A 15,242-nucleotide genomic window follows, 5' to 3' on the forward strand; every position below is an offset into this window, starting at 1 on the left:
AAAGTTATGCCCTAAACTTAGTCATGCCAATAGAATCCTAAAATGTTGAACAAAAGTATTGTAAGCCTCAAAGACATAGTAAAAAATGACTAAGATTCCAGAAAAAAACAGAGTCGAGCCTCGATTAATGAGAGGCATGCTTTGTTCGAGGGGGAGGTGTTGGATGAAAATCCCACATCGATCATGGATTTATAATCAAATAATACTATCTTCATTGGTATGAAGCTATGCTAAAAGTAAAGCTAAGAGAACTTAATACTCAGTGTACAATATCATACAATCACCGAAAGTCGTGGTTCGTAACATTTCGATGGTTCGTGGTCAATTATTTTAATCAAAATGATCCCAAAGTGGCCGGCCACTATTTCAAAAGTGATGGCCATTACCAAAAGGAAATAAAAGCTTCATGAGAGTTGGAAGTGGAAGTAAAGCCTTGAAATCGGCGTGGCATTTCATTAAAGTGGAGGAAATGGAGTGGACCTTGGCAGAGAAACGGCGGAGAACGGAGGCGGAGCCGACATTTACCGGCGGCAGAGTAACGGAATGGAGTGTTGGACGAGCTGGGTTGCCCGGCTAAGATTGGAGACGCCGTCCGGCACCTGCTAGACTGAAATGAAGAAATTAAATTAAATTATCCATTATACCACAAATCTTTTAATTCAAAAAGATCTAAAATTTTATTTGGACATAAATCTAAAAATTAAATATATAAGTAAATAAAATTATAATAAATATATGTATGTGTAATTGTATTGTAAGCACAAAATATATATATGCCGACCATTACGTAAGCTAAAAGATAAGGACTACAAGCAAAACCGGAAGTCACTCGCTTCTATTCTGGTTGGGATTGTCCATCGATGAGAATCTATAGATCGTAGTAATTCGCCAACCTCTCTAAACTGAAATACGATACAATTTCACTTCACGCCACGAAAAAAAAAAAAAACAAAAGAGTGAAGCTCGCTGGGCCTTCTTACGATGACGAATGCCTCTTCAGTCTACGACAAACAAGTGGGAGAGGCAGAATTCGAACCTACGTAGAAAAACTTCAACAGATTTACAATATGTCGCTTTTGATCGCTCGGCCTTATTATATATATTTTTTTTTTTTTTTTTGGGTTCAGGGTACAATAAGGAAAGAAAGAAACACGAATTTCAGTGCTCTGGTGAAGAAACTGGAAAGAACAAGTTCCTTATTTATTGGGAGATGGAGCAAAAGCTTGGTTGAGATGAGAAATTTTATATTGTGAAATCCTACCTCGGGTAACGAAACATTCTTCGTAAGGGTGTGAAAACCTCTCCTTGGTCGACGTGTTTTAAAACCTTGAAAGAAAGCTTGGAAGAGAAAGCTTAAAGAGAACAATATCGGCTAGCGGTGGGCTTAAGCTGTTATAAATGGTATCAGAGTTCGACACCGGGTTGTGTGCCAGCGAAGATGTTGGGTCCCTGGGGGTGGATTGTGAAATCTCACATCAGTTGGAGAGGGAAACGAAACATTCCTCATAAGGGTGTGGAAACTTCTTCCCAGTGGACGCGTTTTAAAACTTTGAAGGGAAGTTCGGAAGGGAAAGCTCAAAGAGGACAATATCCGCTAACGGTGGGTTTGGGTTGTTACAAATGGATCAGAGCTAGACACCAGGAAGTGTGCTAACGAGGACGTTGGGCCCTCAAAGGGGTGGATTATAAGATCCCACATTGGTTGGAGAGGGAAACGAAGTATTTCTCATAAGCGTGTGGAAACCTCTCCCTAGTCGACGTGATTTAAAACCTCGAAGGAAGGCTCGGAAGAGAATGCTCAAAGAGGACAAAATAAGCAATCAGTGGGCTTGGGCCGTTACAAATGGTATCAGAGCCAACCATCGAGTGGTGTGCCAGTGAGGACACTTGGCCCCAAGAGGATCCCACATCAATTGGAGAGGGAAACGAACCATTCCTCGTAAGGGTGTAGAAACCTTTCACTAGTAGACGCATTTTAAAACCTTGAGAGGAAGCCCTCAAATGAAAAGCCTAAAAATGACAATATATGCTTACACTTCTACTATTACCTGGATAAAACAAATTTTCCACGTTAATGTCATAATCTTCAAGAAACACTGCTTCTTCATCTTCTACACGTTTGTAACTTAATTCAACAGAGGTATAAGCTCCTTTGCCCACCCCCTTCGGTACTGCAGCAGGATTTTGTAGTTGTTTTAAGGCATCTCATGTAACAGCTCACTGCTAGCAGATATTATCCTCTTTAGGCCTTTAGACACTTCTTTTATAAAGAATGTTTCGTTCCCTCTCCAACCAATGTGGGATCTCACAATTCACCCCCTTCAGGGTCCAACGTTCTTGTTAGTACTCGTTCCCCTCTCCAATCATTGTGGGACCCCCCAATTCACTCCCTTCAGGGCTCAGCCTTCTCGCTGGCACACCGCCCCGTGTCTGGCTCTGATACCATTTGTAACAGCTCAAGCCCACCGCTAGCAGATATTGTCTTCTCTGGGCTTTCCTTTCCGAGCTTCCCCTCAAGATTTTTAAAACGCGTCTTGGTTCGCCATTCCTAGGAATCAACTTCTATATCTTTAGCATTTCTAGAACTTTAAGATGGTATTCAATATCCTTCCCATTACTTTGGTTCAAATCAGAATGGTGCAACGAAAGCACGGTGGGCCAGTAACTCATAGGTCCTAGAATTAAAATGAGGGGTGCAGTGGAAGTGTGTGGCCTTATAACCGACAAATCCTAGGATCAAAATTTGGCTCTAATTATATACAATGTCTTGTTTACTTGATATCCATCATTTTCTTCTTTTGAGCGTTTACGAAAGATTCATACAAAGCAAAATATTATCCACATTCAAATTAGAGTGGCGCCCTTATAACCCACAAGCCCTAGGATCGAAACGTGGCTCTAAGATATACAATGTCTTGTTTACTTGAAGTCCTTCCTTATTTTCTTTTCCGTTCTTACTAAAGATTCATAACAAGTAAAATATTATCACCAAAAATTAGAAAAGTGTAGTAGAAGCGTGGTGGACCCATAACCCATAACAGTGTCTTTGTTTATTTGATGTCCTTCATTTTTAGCTTCTAGCTTCTACGAAAGATACATAACAAGCAAAATACTATCACTATTTAAATCAGAGTTGTGTACCGTGAAAGGCTCATAACCCACAAGTCTTTGGATTGAAATATACAACGTCTTGTTGACTTTAAAGTCTCTCATTTTCTTCGGTTAATCTTTTGTGAAAGATTCATACCAAGCAAAATATTATTGTCAATCAAATTAAAGTGGTATAGAGGAAGCATGGTGGACTCCGTAACCCGCAGGTCCCAAGATTGAAACTTGGTTTTGATATCCTTCATTTTTCTTTTTTCAACTTTTATGAAAGATTCATACCAAGTAAAATTTATCATCATTCATATTAGAGTGGCGTAGTGGAAGCATGGTACGTCTATAACCCACTAGTTACAGGATTGAAACCTGACTCTCTAACATAGACAATGTCCTATTTACTTGATAAATCGGACCCATAACCCATAGGTCCTAAGATTGAAACCTTATTTTGCTTGATGTCTTTCATTTTCTTCTTTTAGTCTTTTATCGAAAGATTCATACCAAGTCAAATATAATAGTCGTTCAAATCAGAGTGGCACAGCGGAAGCGCGGTGGGCCCATAACCCACGGGTCCCTTGGCTCTGATATATAATATCTTGTTTGCTTGATGTCCTTCATTTTCTTCTTTATAGTCTTTTATCGAAGGATCCATACCAAGTCAAATATTATCTCCTTTCAAATCAGAGTGGCGCAGCGGAAGCGTGGTGGGCCCATAACCCACAGGTCCCAAGATCGAAACTTGGCTCTGATATATAATATTTTGTTTGCTTGATGTCCTTCATTTTCTTCTTTTTAATCTTTTATTGAAAGATTCATACAAATTAAATATTATTGCCATTCAAATCAGAGTGGCGCAGCGGAAGCGTGGTGGGCCCATAACCCACAGGTCCCAGGATCGAAACCTGGCTCTGATATCAAGTCTGGGATTGAAACTTTGCTTCAAATATTCTTTTTGGTCTTTTAGTGAAAGATTCATATCAATTCAAATCAGTGTGGTGCTATCTTGTTTGCTTGATGTCTTTCGGGTCAAAACGTTGCCCACAACCCATAGGTCCCAGGATTGAAACTAATACAATGGCTCGATGTCCCTCATTTTCTTCTTTTAATCCAAAATATTGTCACAAATAAGAGTGGTGCACAGAAACGTGGTGAGCCCATGTGTTCTTGAAAACTAGATTATTTAGTTGATTAAGCTTCACATGTTCCCAAACAATTTGCAGCACACATGGTAAAAATAAAAGAATTAATTCAAAGGCTATAGTTCTATTATCAAAGAAAGTGGAAAATCAAAAAACATTCAGGGAAATTGAAGCCACTAGAGAAAGCACGACTTATGGCAAAGCAAAAGAAAATTCTGATCATGCTCTACTACAATCAATCAACGAATCAACTTTCTAGTTTATACGGTTAGACAAACACGACTCTCCACAATAGTACGATATTGTCCACACTCTCCACAGTGGTATGATATTGTCCACTTTGAGCATAAGCTTTCATGGATTTGCTTTGGGCTTCCCCAAAAAGTTTTGGTACGATATTGTCCACTTTGAACATAAGCTCTCATGGCTTTGCTTTCGGCTTCCCCAAAAGGCCTCAAACCAATGGAGTTAGTATTCCTCACTTATAAACCCACGATCATTCCCTAAATTAGCCTAGGTGGGACTTCTATCATCCAACGTATACTATACTGTCTAGCCCAACTAAACTACAGATTTTGTTGACTTACTGTTGTGCTTTATAGCCAATGACAGAAATAGCAGAAAATATGAAAAGAAATAAATTATCAATGAGCAAGTTCGTCCCCGTAGGCAACCAAAAGGCACAACCAGGAAAGAAATAAACACGAATTTCAGTGATCTATGGATGAAATAGGATCAAATAGGATCAAATCATCCATCGTGCATAGAAATCGAAGCACAATGTAGCCTGAAACAGGATCAAATAACGGACAAGTTATGTGTACCTGGATTCAGAACACCGAAACTCGGGCAAAGAAATGATTCGTCGAGGATCATCTGAAAGTGAATCCTTCTGGAGTGATTAACGGAAATTATCAATGAACAAGTACGTCCTCGTAGGCAACCAAAAGGCACAACCAGGAAAGAAATAAACATGAATTTCAATGATCTATGGATGAAACAGGATCAAATTGTCTATCGTGCATACAAATCAAAGCACAATGTAGTCTGAAACAGTAACGGATAAGTTATGTGTACCTGGATTCAGACATCGCCGAAACTCGGGCAAAGAAATGATTCGTCAAGTATCATCTGAAAATGAATCCTTCTGGAGTGATTAATCTGCTGCAAATGGAAGAAGGCGAAGAATCTGAGTTGAAGCAAAGAAAATGAAGAGGCTGCCATAGCTTTTGCAGAACACCGATCGGAGAGACAGATTTCAGAGTGAAAGCAAATCTGTAACTCGCTAGCAAGATGAAGAAGTTGAACGATAGAACAAACTTAAGGAAAAGTAGACGGTATTTTTCGAGCGAAAAATTAAAATTATTTTACTAGCAAATTTTTACTAATTTATTATCACATTTAAAAAAATATAAACTATTTTAAACTAATTAAAATTACTTATTAATTAATTTCTTATTTTTAAAGAAGAAAATATAAATAACCCCGATAAGCCTTGAAGCAAGAAAAACATCACGAAAAGGAAATGGTGGCGGGAAACGACGTTCCATTTGTCATCCCTCAAGATTTAACATCTAGAAGTTAGACGTTCCCTTTATTGTCATTTAGGATTTAACATCTAGAAGCTATCGAACTTCTTTATTCTTTCACTCACGGTAAACAAGGTGGCTTCGCTCCTCGCTTTAATCTGTTTATTCCCATTCTTTTTCATCAGGCCCAAGACATTCGACGAAAAAGAACTCGATGAAAAAAGAGGACTCGGAAAAAAACTCAAATCAAACGAATTTCCTACTCAAAAGTAGAATCAAATGAGAAAGAAAAGCACTTCTAATTTTTCTTTATTAAAAAAAAGTTAACATATATTTTATTTATTTGGCAATAACTTCTAAAATCTTAAAACAATTTTTTAATATATATATATATATATAGTAATATGGAGAGACTAAATTGTTTCAAGCACCAACACAACTTGAAGCGTCCCTTGTTTCAAAGAGTTCAAAGAGAAGACCGAGGAGGACGGGTTATTCACATTTCATTTGATGGTCCAAATTGAAAGTTAAATAGGGGTAATTATAAGGATTTCCGAAGGGAAAATTGAGATGTCTCCTACGTTACCCGTAATATGTAGAAGTCTCGAAGTAATTTCATAGAGTCATTCGGTTTGAATGCTACGTGAAGAACATAAGCCAGATGAAGGAACGGGAAGACCTAGGATGTAGAAGATTATAACATGAGTGATTCTTCGAATTTGGATTCCTATACATTATATATATTCAACATAATTTATTTTTAATAATAAATAAGATAAATTAAAAAAAAAAACCGAGGTCAATAATAAAAATGTAAAGTTCGAGAATATATTTGTGAAGTTTAAAAACTCAAGGACCGAAATGCAACCGAACCGAGACTATTTCTTTTCCCTTAAAAAAAGAGTAATCTCACTTAGAAGACATCATCACCACTTATGTTACATTTATACCCAAAATCTGAAATGCATACTAAAAGCAGCAAACTTTAAGAAGCCATAATGAAAATGTGCATTCATTTGGTGTGTGTGTGTTGTGAACGAGGGGCTTTATTCTTATTGACAACACACAACAGCCCTATACCTACCATTCTATCTACATAAAGTAAGATAATTCCTTTACATGTTTTCTCCAATCTTTGTCGCTCTCTCTTCACCGCTCCTGATCAGCGCATTCGGTTCTTCAATAGCGCAAAAGGTATCCGAACACAATGCAAATAAGCGCCACCATACAGAGAAACAAAGGAGGAAAACCGACGCGGTTGCTCGCCCTGCCTCTCCTACTCATTCCCATCTGAGAAGATACAATATGAAACATCGAGTCACGAAATCTTGAATGCAAGTATGAAATTCGATCGTAGTACACAAAAACTGAGTATAATTCAATGGGCAGGATGAATGAGTTTCTAATAGTGCTTTTCTTTTTGGCTCCACTAAAAAGCTACCCCTATGAGGAGGAGAATGAAGTATTCTTTATAAGGGTGTGGAAACCTCTCTAGCAGACACCCCTCTGGATTGGAGAACGAAGCATTCTTTATAAGGGTGTGGAAACCTCTCTAGCAGACGCCCCTCNTTCAACATAATTTATTTTTAATAATAAATAAGATAAATTAAAAAAAAAAACCGAGGTCAATAATAAAAATGTAAAGTTCGAGAATATATTTGTGAAGTTTAAAAACTCAAGGACCGAAATGCAACCGAACCGAGACTATTTCTTTTCCCTTAAAAAAAGAGTAATCTCACTTAGAAGACATCATCACCACTTATGTTACATTTATACCCAAAATCTGAAATGCATACTAAAAGCAGCAAACTTTAAGAAGCCATAATGAAAATGTGCATTCATTTGGTGTGTGTGTGTTGTGAACGAGGGGCTTTATTCTTATTGACAACACACAACAGCCCTATACCTACCATTCTATCTACATAAAGTAAGATAATTCCTTTACATGTTTTCTCCAATCTTTGTCGCTCTCTCTTCACCGCTCCTGATCAGCGCATTCGGTTCTTCAATAGCGCAAAAGGTATCCGAACACAATGCAAATAAGCGCCACCATACAGAGAAACAAAGGAGGAAAACCGACGCGGTTGCTCGCCCTGCCTCTCCTACTCATTCCCATCTGAGAAGATACAATATGAAACATCGAGTCACGAAATCTTGAATGCAAGTATGAAATTCGATCGTAGTACACAAAAACTGAGTATAATTCAATGGGCAGGATGAATGAGTTTCTAATAGTGCTTTTCTTTTTGGCTCCACTAAAAAGCTACCCCTATGAGGAGGAGAATGAAGTATTCTTTATAAGGGTGTGGAAACCTCTCTAGCAGACACCCCTCTGGATTGGAGAACGAAGCATTCTTTATAAGGGTGTGGAAACCTCTCTAGCAGACGCCCCTCTAGGGAGGAGAACGAAGCATTCTTTATAAGGGTGTGGAAACCTCTCTAGCAGACACCCCTCTGGGGAGGAGAATGAAGCATTCTTTATAAAGGTGTGGAAACTTCTCTAGCAAACACCTTTGAGAAAGGCTCGAAGGGAAGGCCGAAAGGAAAATCCCAAAGAGGACAATATCTGTTAGAGGTGGGCTTGGACTGTTACACCTTCCCTATATTTTGTGTTAAACAACAGGATTCAAACCTCTAACTTCTCGAACGAAACATTCTTTATAAGGGTGTGGAAACTTCTCTAGCAAACACCTTTGAAAAAGGCTNGGGCTTTATTCTTATTGACAACACACAACAGCCCTATACCTACCATTCTATCTACATAAAGTAAGATAATTCCTTTACATGTTTTCTCCAATCTTTGTCGCTCTCTCTTCACCGCTCCTGATCAGCGCATTCGGTTCTTCAATAGCGCAAAAGGTATCCGAACACAATGCAAATAAGCGCCACCATACAGAGAAACAAAGGAGGAAAACCGACGCGGTTGCTCGCCCTGCCTCTCCTACTCATTCCCATCTGAGAAGATACAATATGAAACATCGAGTCACGAAATCTTGAATGCAAGTATGAAATTCGATCGTAGTACACAAAAACTGAGTATAATTCAATGGGCAGGATGAATGAGTTTCTAATAGTGCTTTTCTTTTTGGCTCCACTAAAAAGCTACCCCTATGAGGAGGAGAATGAAGTATTCTTTATAAGGGTGTGGAAACCTCTCTAGCAGACACCCCTCTGGATTGGAGAACGAAGCATTCTTTATAAGGGTGTGGAAACCTCTCTAGCAGACGCCCCTCTAGGGAGGAGAACGAAGCATTCTTTATAAGGGTGTGGAAACCTCTCTAGCAGACACCCCTCTGGGGAGGAGAATGAAGCATTCTTTATAAAGGTGTGGAAACTTCTCTAGCAAACACCTTTGAGAAAGGCTCGAAGGGAAGGCCGAAAGGAAAATCCCAAAGAGGACAATATCTGTTAGAGGTGGGCTTGGACTGTTACACCTTCCCTATATTTTGTGTTAAACAACAGGATTCAAACCTCTAACTTCTCGAACGAAACATTCTTTATAAGGGTGTGGAAACTTCTCTAGCAAACACCTTTGAAAAAGGCTCGAACGGAAAGCCCAAAGAGGACAATATCTGCTAGCGGTGGACTTGGACTGTTACACCTTCCATATATTTTGTGTTAAACAACAGGATTCAAACCTCTAACTTCTCGAACGAGTGTATATATCCTAATCCTTTTGTTGTGTTCATAGCACACCACCAACAAATCTAGAAGACAACTTGATCCAAACTCCTATTATAATCATAGGAGACCTCAAAATCTTTAAGAAGACTTCATCGTCTCTGAAGTCGGTTTCACGAGACAACGGGGATTTTAAGAATTTCAAATTTTCAAACAAGGATCTCAGAGGCATCGTTACAAACCTCTCAAATGCATACCACCAAGATAACATTGGGAACCTAAGGTAAATCTATCCTTCCCTTTTGAATCTAGCAAAAAGTCCCTAATCAAATGACCATGATTTGATTATTGTTTCATATACAGTTACAGGACAGTGACGAAACTCTAAACATGCAACAAGAACATCCACTAGCAGAATAATATGGTCGAAGAAGTTACCAAGTTCTCCTTCAAGTTTTTTACTTCTTGAGCACTAAATCTCCTCTCCTCGGACAGCCTTGAAATGGTATGTTGAGCCTATTAAACGATGTTACAAAAGATCATCATTACAATTGTATTGGACAGTCCATGAAAAGTAAGATAGAACAGCAAAATGAAGAAAGGAATACAGGAAAGTAGTTATTTCCATTTCCATCAACATTTTTATTCCTGGGTACTGAGATTATTGTAAAATGAAGTTTTACCTCTCTCTTCCTCTAATTATTACAAAAAAATTGAACTTTGAAGGAGTAATAATAAACACAGATCGATAACCAGCAACCGAAACCCAAGTTTTTATAAGAATCGATCTGTAGCACAAGACCGAGTTTCTATAAATGCAGTGAATAATCAAAACCGACCACAAAATTTGCATAATCGAATATCCAATCCAATAAGTCTTATAACCAACCTATGTCTGAAAGATAAAATGGAGTGATTTTCTTAATAGTTGTAATGCCCCAGATCCACCGCTAGCAAATATTGTCCTATTTGGGCTTTCCCTTTCGGGCTTCCCCTCAAGGCTTTAAAACGCGTCTGCTAGGGGAAGGTTTCCACACCCTTATAAAGGGTGATTTGTTCTCCTCCCCAACCAATGTGGGACATCACAATCCACCCCCCCTTTAGGGCCTAGCATCCTCGCTGGCGCTCGTTCCTTTCTCCAATCGATGTGGGTCTGCTAGCGGTAGATCTGGGTCGTTACAATATTCTACTTGGCTTTTGAGATTCTCCCTCTCTTCTGTATCTCTAGACTACAGAATGATATTCAGTTTTTTTTATCTCAAAACTGTTTGAGATCTTATTGTTGAATTACATACTCAGTACATAATTTCATAGAAAATAACAATACATATCAACAAAGTAAATTTCAAACAGAGCCGTAATTCTTGATTGATTTGATGAGGACAAGCAATCTCAATGACCAGATTCTTAATTATAGCTTAAGACTCTTCGGTTTGTTATATTCATACGTGTAAAAGCTGCAAAAAAAAAAAAAAAAGAAAAAAAATCGAGAAAGGCAATCGAAACTAACCTCTCCAAGCTTTAATTCAATTTCATTTAGCTTTGACTTCATCTCATCAATGTCCTTAACTAACTTGAGCTGTTTCGATTTTTTCACTTTCATTGGCTCCAATTCTGCTGCTTGCTTCATCTCAGCCGTCTTTCGTAATCTCAACGGGCTATTGTTTAGCTGCTTTAGGTTTTCATCCAGACCCTTAGGAATCTGATGCAACAGAGCAAAACTTCAATTTTCAAGAAGCTGAAAATCACAGAACGTATCAATTGGAGGAAAACAAAGGAAGATATAGCACCCTCCCTAGGAATGTGGAAGAGGTTAGAAATAGACATCCAACAAGTTCTTAGATCAACAGTAATTATAAGTAATAACATCAAATTTATTAAGAAAAATGTGGATCTGATCCCTTAGAAGCATTTTCAAAGAGAGAGAGAGTGAGTGAACTTTTAAGCTCTATAGATAAGAATGTTTTTCCTTACTTTTACTCCCACCGGTGAAGGTTGAATTATAACAATTTCTTGATCCTCCAGATGTGAAGTTCCAAAGGCGCGCCCCTCTGCTCCATTCTGAACTCTTCTTTTTGGAGCTTCAACACTAAACTCCTGCTCCATTAATGCTCCATTTTGATCTCTCGGTTTTAATGCTTCACGAGATAGTTCTTCCTTTGATGCTCCATTTTGATCCTTGTGTTCTGAAGTCCTATGAAGCAGAACCTCCTCCCTCAAAACTCCATTTTGATTAGATGGTTTTAAAGCTTCAATTGTCCGCCCCTCCTTCAATGATGCAAAAAAATCATTCTTTAACCCTGAAACGTCGTGGGCCGTCCTCCCTTTTGATGGTCTAATTTGTTCTCTTAGTGTTGAAAACCCAGAAGGAAGCAGTTCATCTGATGCACCATTTCGATCTTTCAGCTTTGTAGTTTCATTGGTGGCCAGCCCATCACTTAGCGGTCCACTTTTCTCGTTCAGTTTCATAACTTCATCCATGATTTCGTCAATTGTTCCATCAACAGGTGAGGGTATTGGGGAATTCAGCGGACTAATGAGCGCTACTTTGAGCTTATCTTCTTCAATATATTTACCTCCATCTTTTGAAAACTGGAAAAAAGAACCAATTGAGAACTCGAGAATGAAAGCTGATTATATCCACAAAAACTTACCATACTAGCAGTGATGTCCTCTTCTGTTGTCCCTGATGGAACAATTGTGCTTTGAATTAAAAACTTGTCTTTACACAACATATCGGGAGGGACAATCCGTTGAGCTTGCATTATAACTACATCAAAATTAAGAAGAAATTAATTCTTAAAAAAAAAAAAAAAACAATAAGCAGTTCCAGGTTTAAAATTTAAAAAATAAACACAGGTATTGCAGGAATACAGTTAACCTTATTGCACTGTGCAGTGTGATGATCTCATGATATCTCATAAGTCGTCATTTCAACGGCACAAAAAAATCTTTAAGACTAAATACGGGCTTGATAAACAAATGCAGAACTGAATCATCTCATGATATTAGACATTCTTTGAGTTTTCAATTCTCAAAACAATGAATACTATGCTTTCAAATTTCCTTTTTAGAGTTTTCTAGGTAGCTCGATTGCCCTCACAATCGATTCAAAACAAGAAAATACATTAAGCAGATCAGACATTGAAAATGTAAAGTAATACACAGAAGAAGTAATTCGCCAAAACTTAGAATTGTTAAAATTGAATGGCGACAGCAGTAACTTCATTACCAAGATCCCCAAACACTCTTTCTTGCTCGGGGTTGGGGACAGATGCCTGAATATGTTAGATGAAAATCGTACAGAACATACCTGAAAATTCACATGCTGATTTTGGAAAAACTATCCCAACATTGGGTCGAACACAGTATTTCTTAGGAGACGTGGTTTTAATCTGCCAAACGTTATAATATTATTACATATATCACATGAAAATTCACAAATTTTCCAAGAAATACAAGATAAACAAAACAAAACGAAGGCTGTTCATACTTTAAAGGCAACATGATGGTTGGTGTTATTGGCTAGCTGAACCGTGCACGTACTTTGTTTCCTCAATTCAACTGGAAGCAGCAAGGTAATCAATCACTTCAATTCTTTTTCAAGGACAAGCAATAAATAGTATTACTGATGAGGCACTTACATACGAATTGTAGTTCCTTGGGCTGGATATGCAAGAGTTTAGTACTCATGTCTCTTCGTCACAATACACCAAATTCAAAAGTAATAGCTCTCTGCATTCAAAGCTTAGGCAACGATTATTCTGCACCCAGAAAAGTAATCTTCTTATAATCGTTAAAAAACGATTCGAATTTGATTAAGAAGCAACTGAAGGAAAGAAAAGAAAAGAAAGAAACACAAAATCTCATCATATAGTTACAGATCAAAGAAGCTTAGAACCATGTGCATCCATCCACCCTGTTCTTAGCTAAAAGAATATAGTAATAATGTCCCCATGCCGCAATTTAAAAAGAAGAAAAGGGTTCCGGCTTGTATCAGTCGGTCAACCGCAAGAAAGTCAAACTAAACCCCTTTTCGGTGAGGATCATGAACTCACCGCTGAGCTAATTCCAAAACAGATCGTTCGAAACAAACTCGTCCCGAACTGTAAATCGTTAATCAACGAACAGAGTCGCTCTAACCATGAATCCGATTTCAAATCTCAATTCATTTCCCGACACGAACAAACCAAAAAGATAAACAAGATCAATCACCAATCAAACAAACAAACACCAAAATCACACTGAATTCCAAAACCAAAAAAACTCCAACAGCCAAGAAACCAGCAAAAATTCATCTAACACACACACGCACAGACTACGTTCTCAACATGCTAACTGAAATTTCGAACAGCAAGCACAACAAAACATTCAAACAAGACGATTCTTCCATTCTTCCGTTCTTCCATTCTTCCGTTCTTCCATTCTTCCATTCTTCAACTCTTCAAACAAATGCACAAAAGAATTCAACAACTCACCTGTTCCGGAAGACAGAGAACAAAGAGCGAGTGGAGATGAACGAAAACTTCGCCGTGAAACTTCCGCTTTGAATAAATAAAACGCACCGGAGAATTGAAATTGAAAGAACGTCCAATGATTTGGTGGAATTTACAATCCCACAAGAAGAGAAAAACCCTGGAAATTTCTAGAGAGAGAGAGAGAGAGAGAGGAAGGTGTGATTGAATGATCTGTTTGGTGGTCTGATGAACTGATCAGTGAAAGCAGAGTAGAGAGAGAGAGAGAGACGTGTTCGTTGTACCGGCTGTGCGGTGATCGTGGCTTTGAGCCGGTGCCGCGGAATCCAATTCCCGGTTCAACTTTTTTTTCAAATAATTCTTTTTTATTTTATTTTATGTAATTCCACGTAATTTTCTAATTTAAATATTTTTAAATATATATATATTTTTTTTTTATAAATAAAATATATTTCTAATTTAAATAATGAATAAACAAGACTCTTATCTGTCCCACATTTCAAAGTCAACAAACTAATTATATATTTTATAAAAATGGATACTTAATTTTTCATAATTATTAATGTTTTAATTTTATATAATATTAAAATTATATTAAAATTAAGTTTATTTATTATTTTCCCTAAATCATTTGAGAATATTCAAATAATGAAATATTTTAAAATAGGAATAAATTTTTAGGTAATTAAGGTGTGATAAATGATATTTGATCGGGTCAACCTCACCAAAAATATTTATATTTAATATGCTTTTTTCCAGCTACCAGACAAATTTTGATATAAACTATGGTGGTCAACGGCAAAATGTACTTTGGCTCTAAAATAAAAACCAATAAACATGTTCTATGGAATTGAGTCGGGTTGAAATATTTTTTAAATTTAATTAAATTGTTCCGATTCTAAATTTTTGTTAATGAAATAATCCTTATTAAAAGATATGTATCAACTCGTCCCACGAAATTGAGCTGAATTGATCGGTTCATTTATTTAAATTTTTATTATAAAATAAAATAAAATACTAATATACAAAATATTTATTTAATTATTTTTAAATATTAAATTATAGTTTTAAACTTAATTTCAATATATCTTTAAAAATATATTTAACCATGTTGGAGAATAAATAGTTAAATAGGTAATTATGAATTAAAAATATATATATATATATATATATATATATATATATATATATATATAAATTTATATCGTAAAAAGTTTAAAAACATATGATTGGAGAGTAAATAATTGAATTTATATATATAGAAAATTATATGGTAAAAAGTTTTAAAATATATTTAAGTAGGGTGGGAGAGTAAATAATTGAATATATATATATATAGAAAATTATATCGTAAAAATTTTAAAAACATTATT

General features: G+C 36.9%; 1 protein-coding gene, 1 long non-coding RNA gene and 2 other non-coding genes across 5 annotated transcripts; 2 read left to right on the top strand and 2 right to left on the bottom strand.

The window, feature by feature from the left end:
- Nucleotides 1–163: 163 nt before the first annotated feature.
- Nucleotides 164–5,574, bottom strand: LOC111799181. The gene is made up of 3 exons (XR_002815782.1): nucleotides 5,322–5,574; nucleotides 5,069–5,136; nucleotides 164–607 (listed from the first exon to the last, which is right to left on the bottom strand). It is a non-coding gene; the product is annotated as an uncharacterized LOC111799181 (long non-coding RNA).
- On the top strand, nucleotides 3,785–3,856 carry TRNAM-CAU. The gene has a single exon. It is a non-coding gene; the product is annotated as a tRNA-Met (tRNA).
- Nucleotides 3,948–4,019, top strand: TRNAM-CAU. Its single transcript has one exon. It is a non-coding gene; the product is annotated as a tRNA-Met (tRNA).
- Nucleotides 5,575–8,482: 2,908 nt separating the features above from the next.
- LOC111799033 (vesicle-associated protein 2-2-like) lies at nucleotides 8,483–14,173 on the bottom strand. 2 transcript variants are annotated; one of them, XM_023682418.1, is made up of 9 exons: nucleotides 13,873–14,173; nucleotides 13,039–13,129; nucleotides 12,888–12,958; nucleotides 12,708–12,789; nucleotides 12,049–12,164; nucleotides 11,369–11,986; nucleotides 10,905–11,096; nucleotides 9,833–9,910; nucleotides 8,483–8,728 (listed from the first exon to the last, which is right to left on the bottom strand). In XM_023682418.1, the coding sequence occupies exons 2-9, from the start codon at nucleotides 13,085–13,087 to the stop codon at nucleotides 8,618–8,620; spliced, it is 1,317 nt and encodes a 438-aa protein (XP_023538186.1). In that variant the 5' UTR covers nucleotides 13,088–13,129; nucleotides 13,873–14,173; the 3' UTR covers nucleotides 8,483–8,617. The 2 variants fall into 2 exon arrangements, with proteins under 2 accessions (XP_023538186.1, XP_023538184.1); XM_023682416.1 differs by having other exon boundaries at nucleotides 13,039–13,158; nucleotides 13,873–14,172.
- Nucleotides 14,174–15,242: the final 1,069 nt, after the last annotated feature.

This window comes from Cucurbita pepo, chromosome LG07, assembly GCF_002806865.2.
Source record: "Cucurbita pepo subsp. pepo cultivar mu-cu-16 chromosome LG07, ASM280686v2, whole genome shotgun sequence".
Taxonomy (NCBI): domain Eukaryota; kingdom Viridiplantae; phylum Streptophyta; class Magnoliopsida; order Cucurbitales; family Cucurbitaceae; genus Cucurbita; species Cucurbita pepo.

Bases quoted from the DNA above. Each gene is read 5' to 3' on its own strand.
- LOC111799033 (XM_023682418.1), bottom strand. From the start codon at position 13,087: ATGAGTACTAAACTCTTGCATATCCAGCCCAAGGAACTACAATTCGTA. The intron at 9,911-10,904 runs GTTAGTTTCGAT...ATCGTTTAATAG, and splicing joins TTGAATTAAAGCTTGGAGAG to GCTCAACATACCATTTCAAG. The intron at 8,729-9,832 runs GTAACTTCTTCG...GTATCTTCTCAG, and splicing joins AAAACTTGAAGGAGAACTTG to ATGGGAATGAGTAGGAGAGG.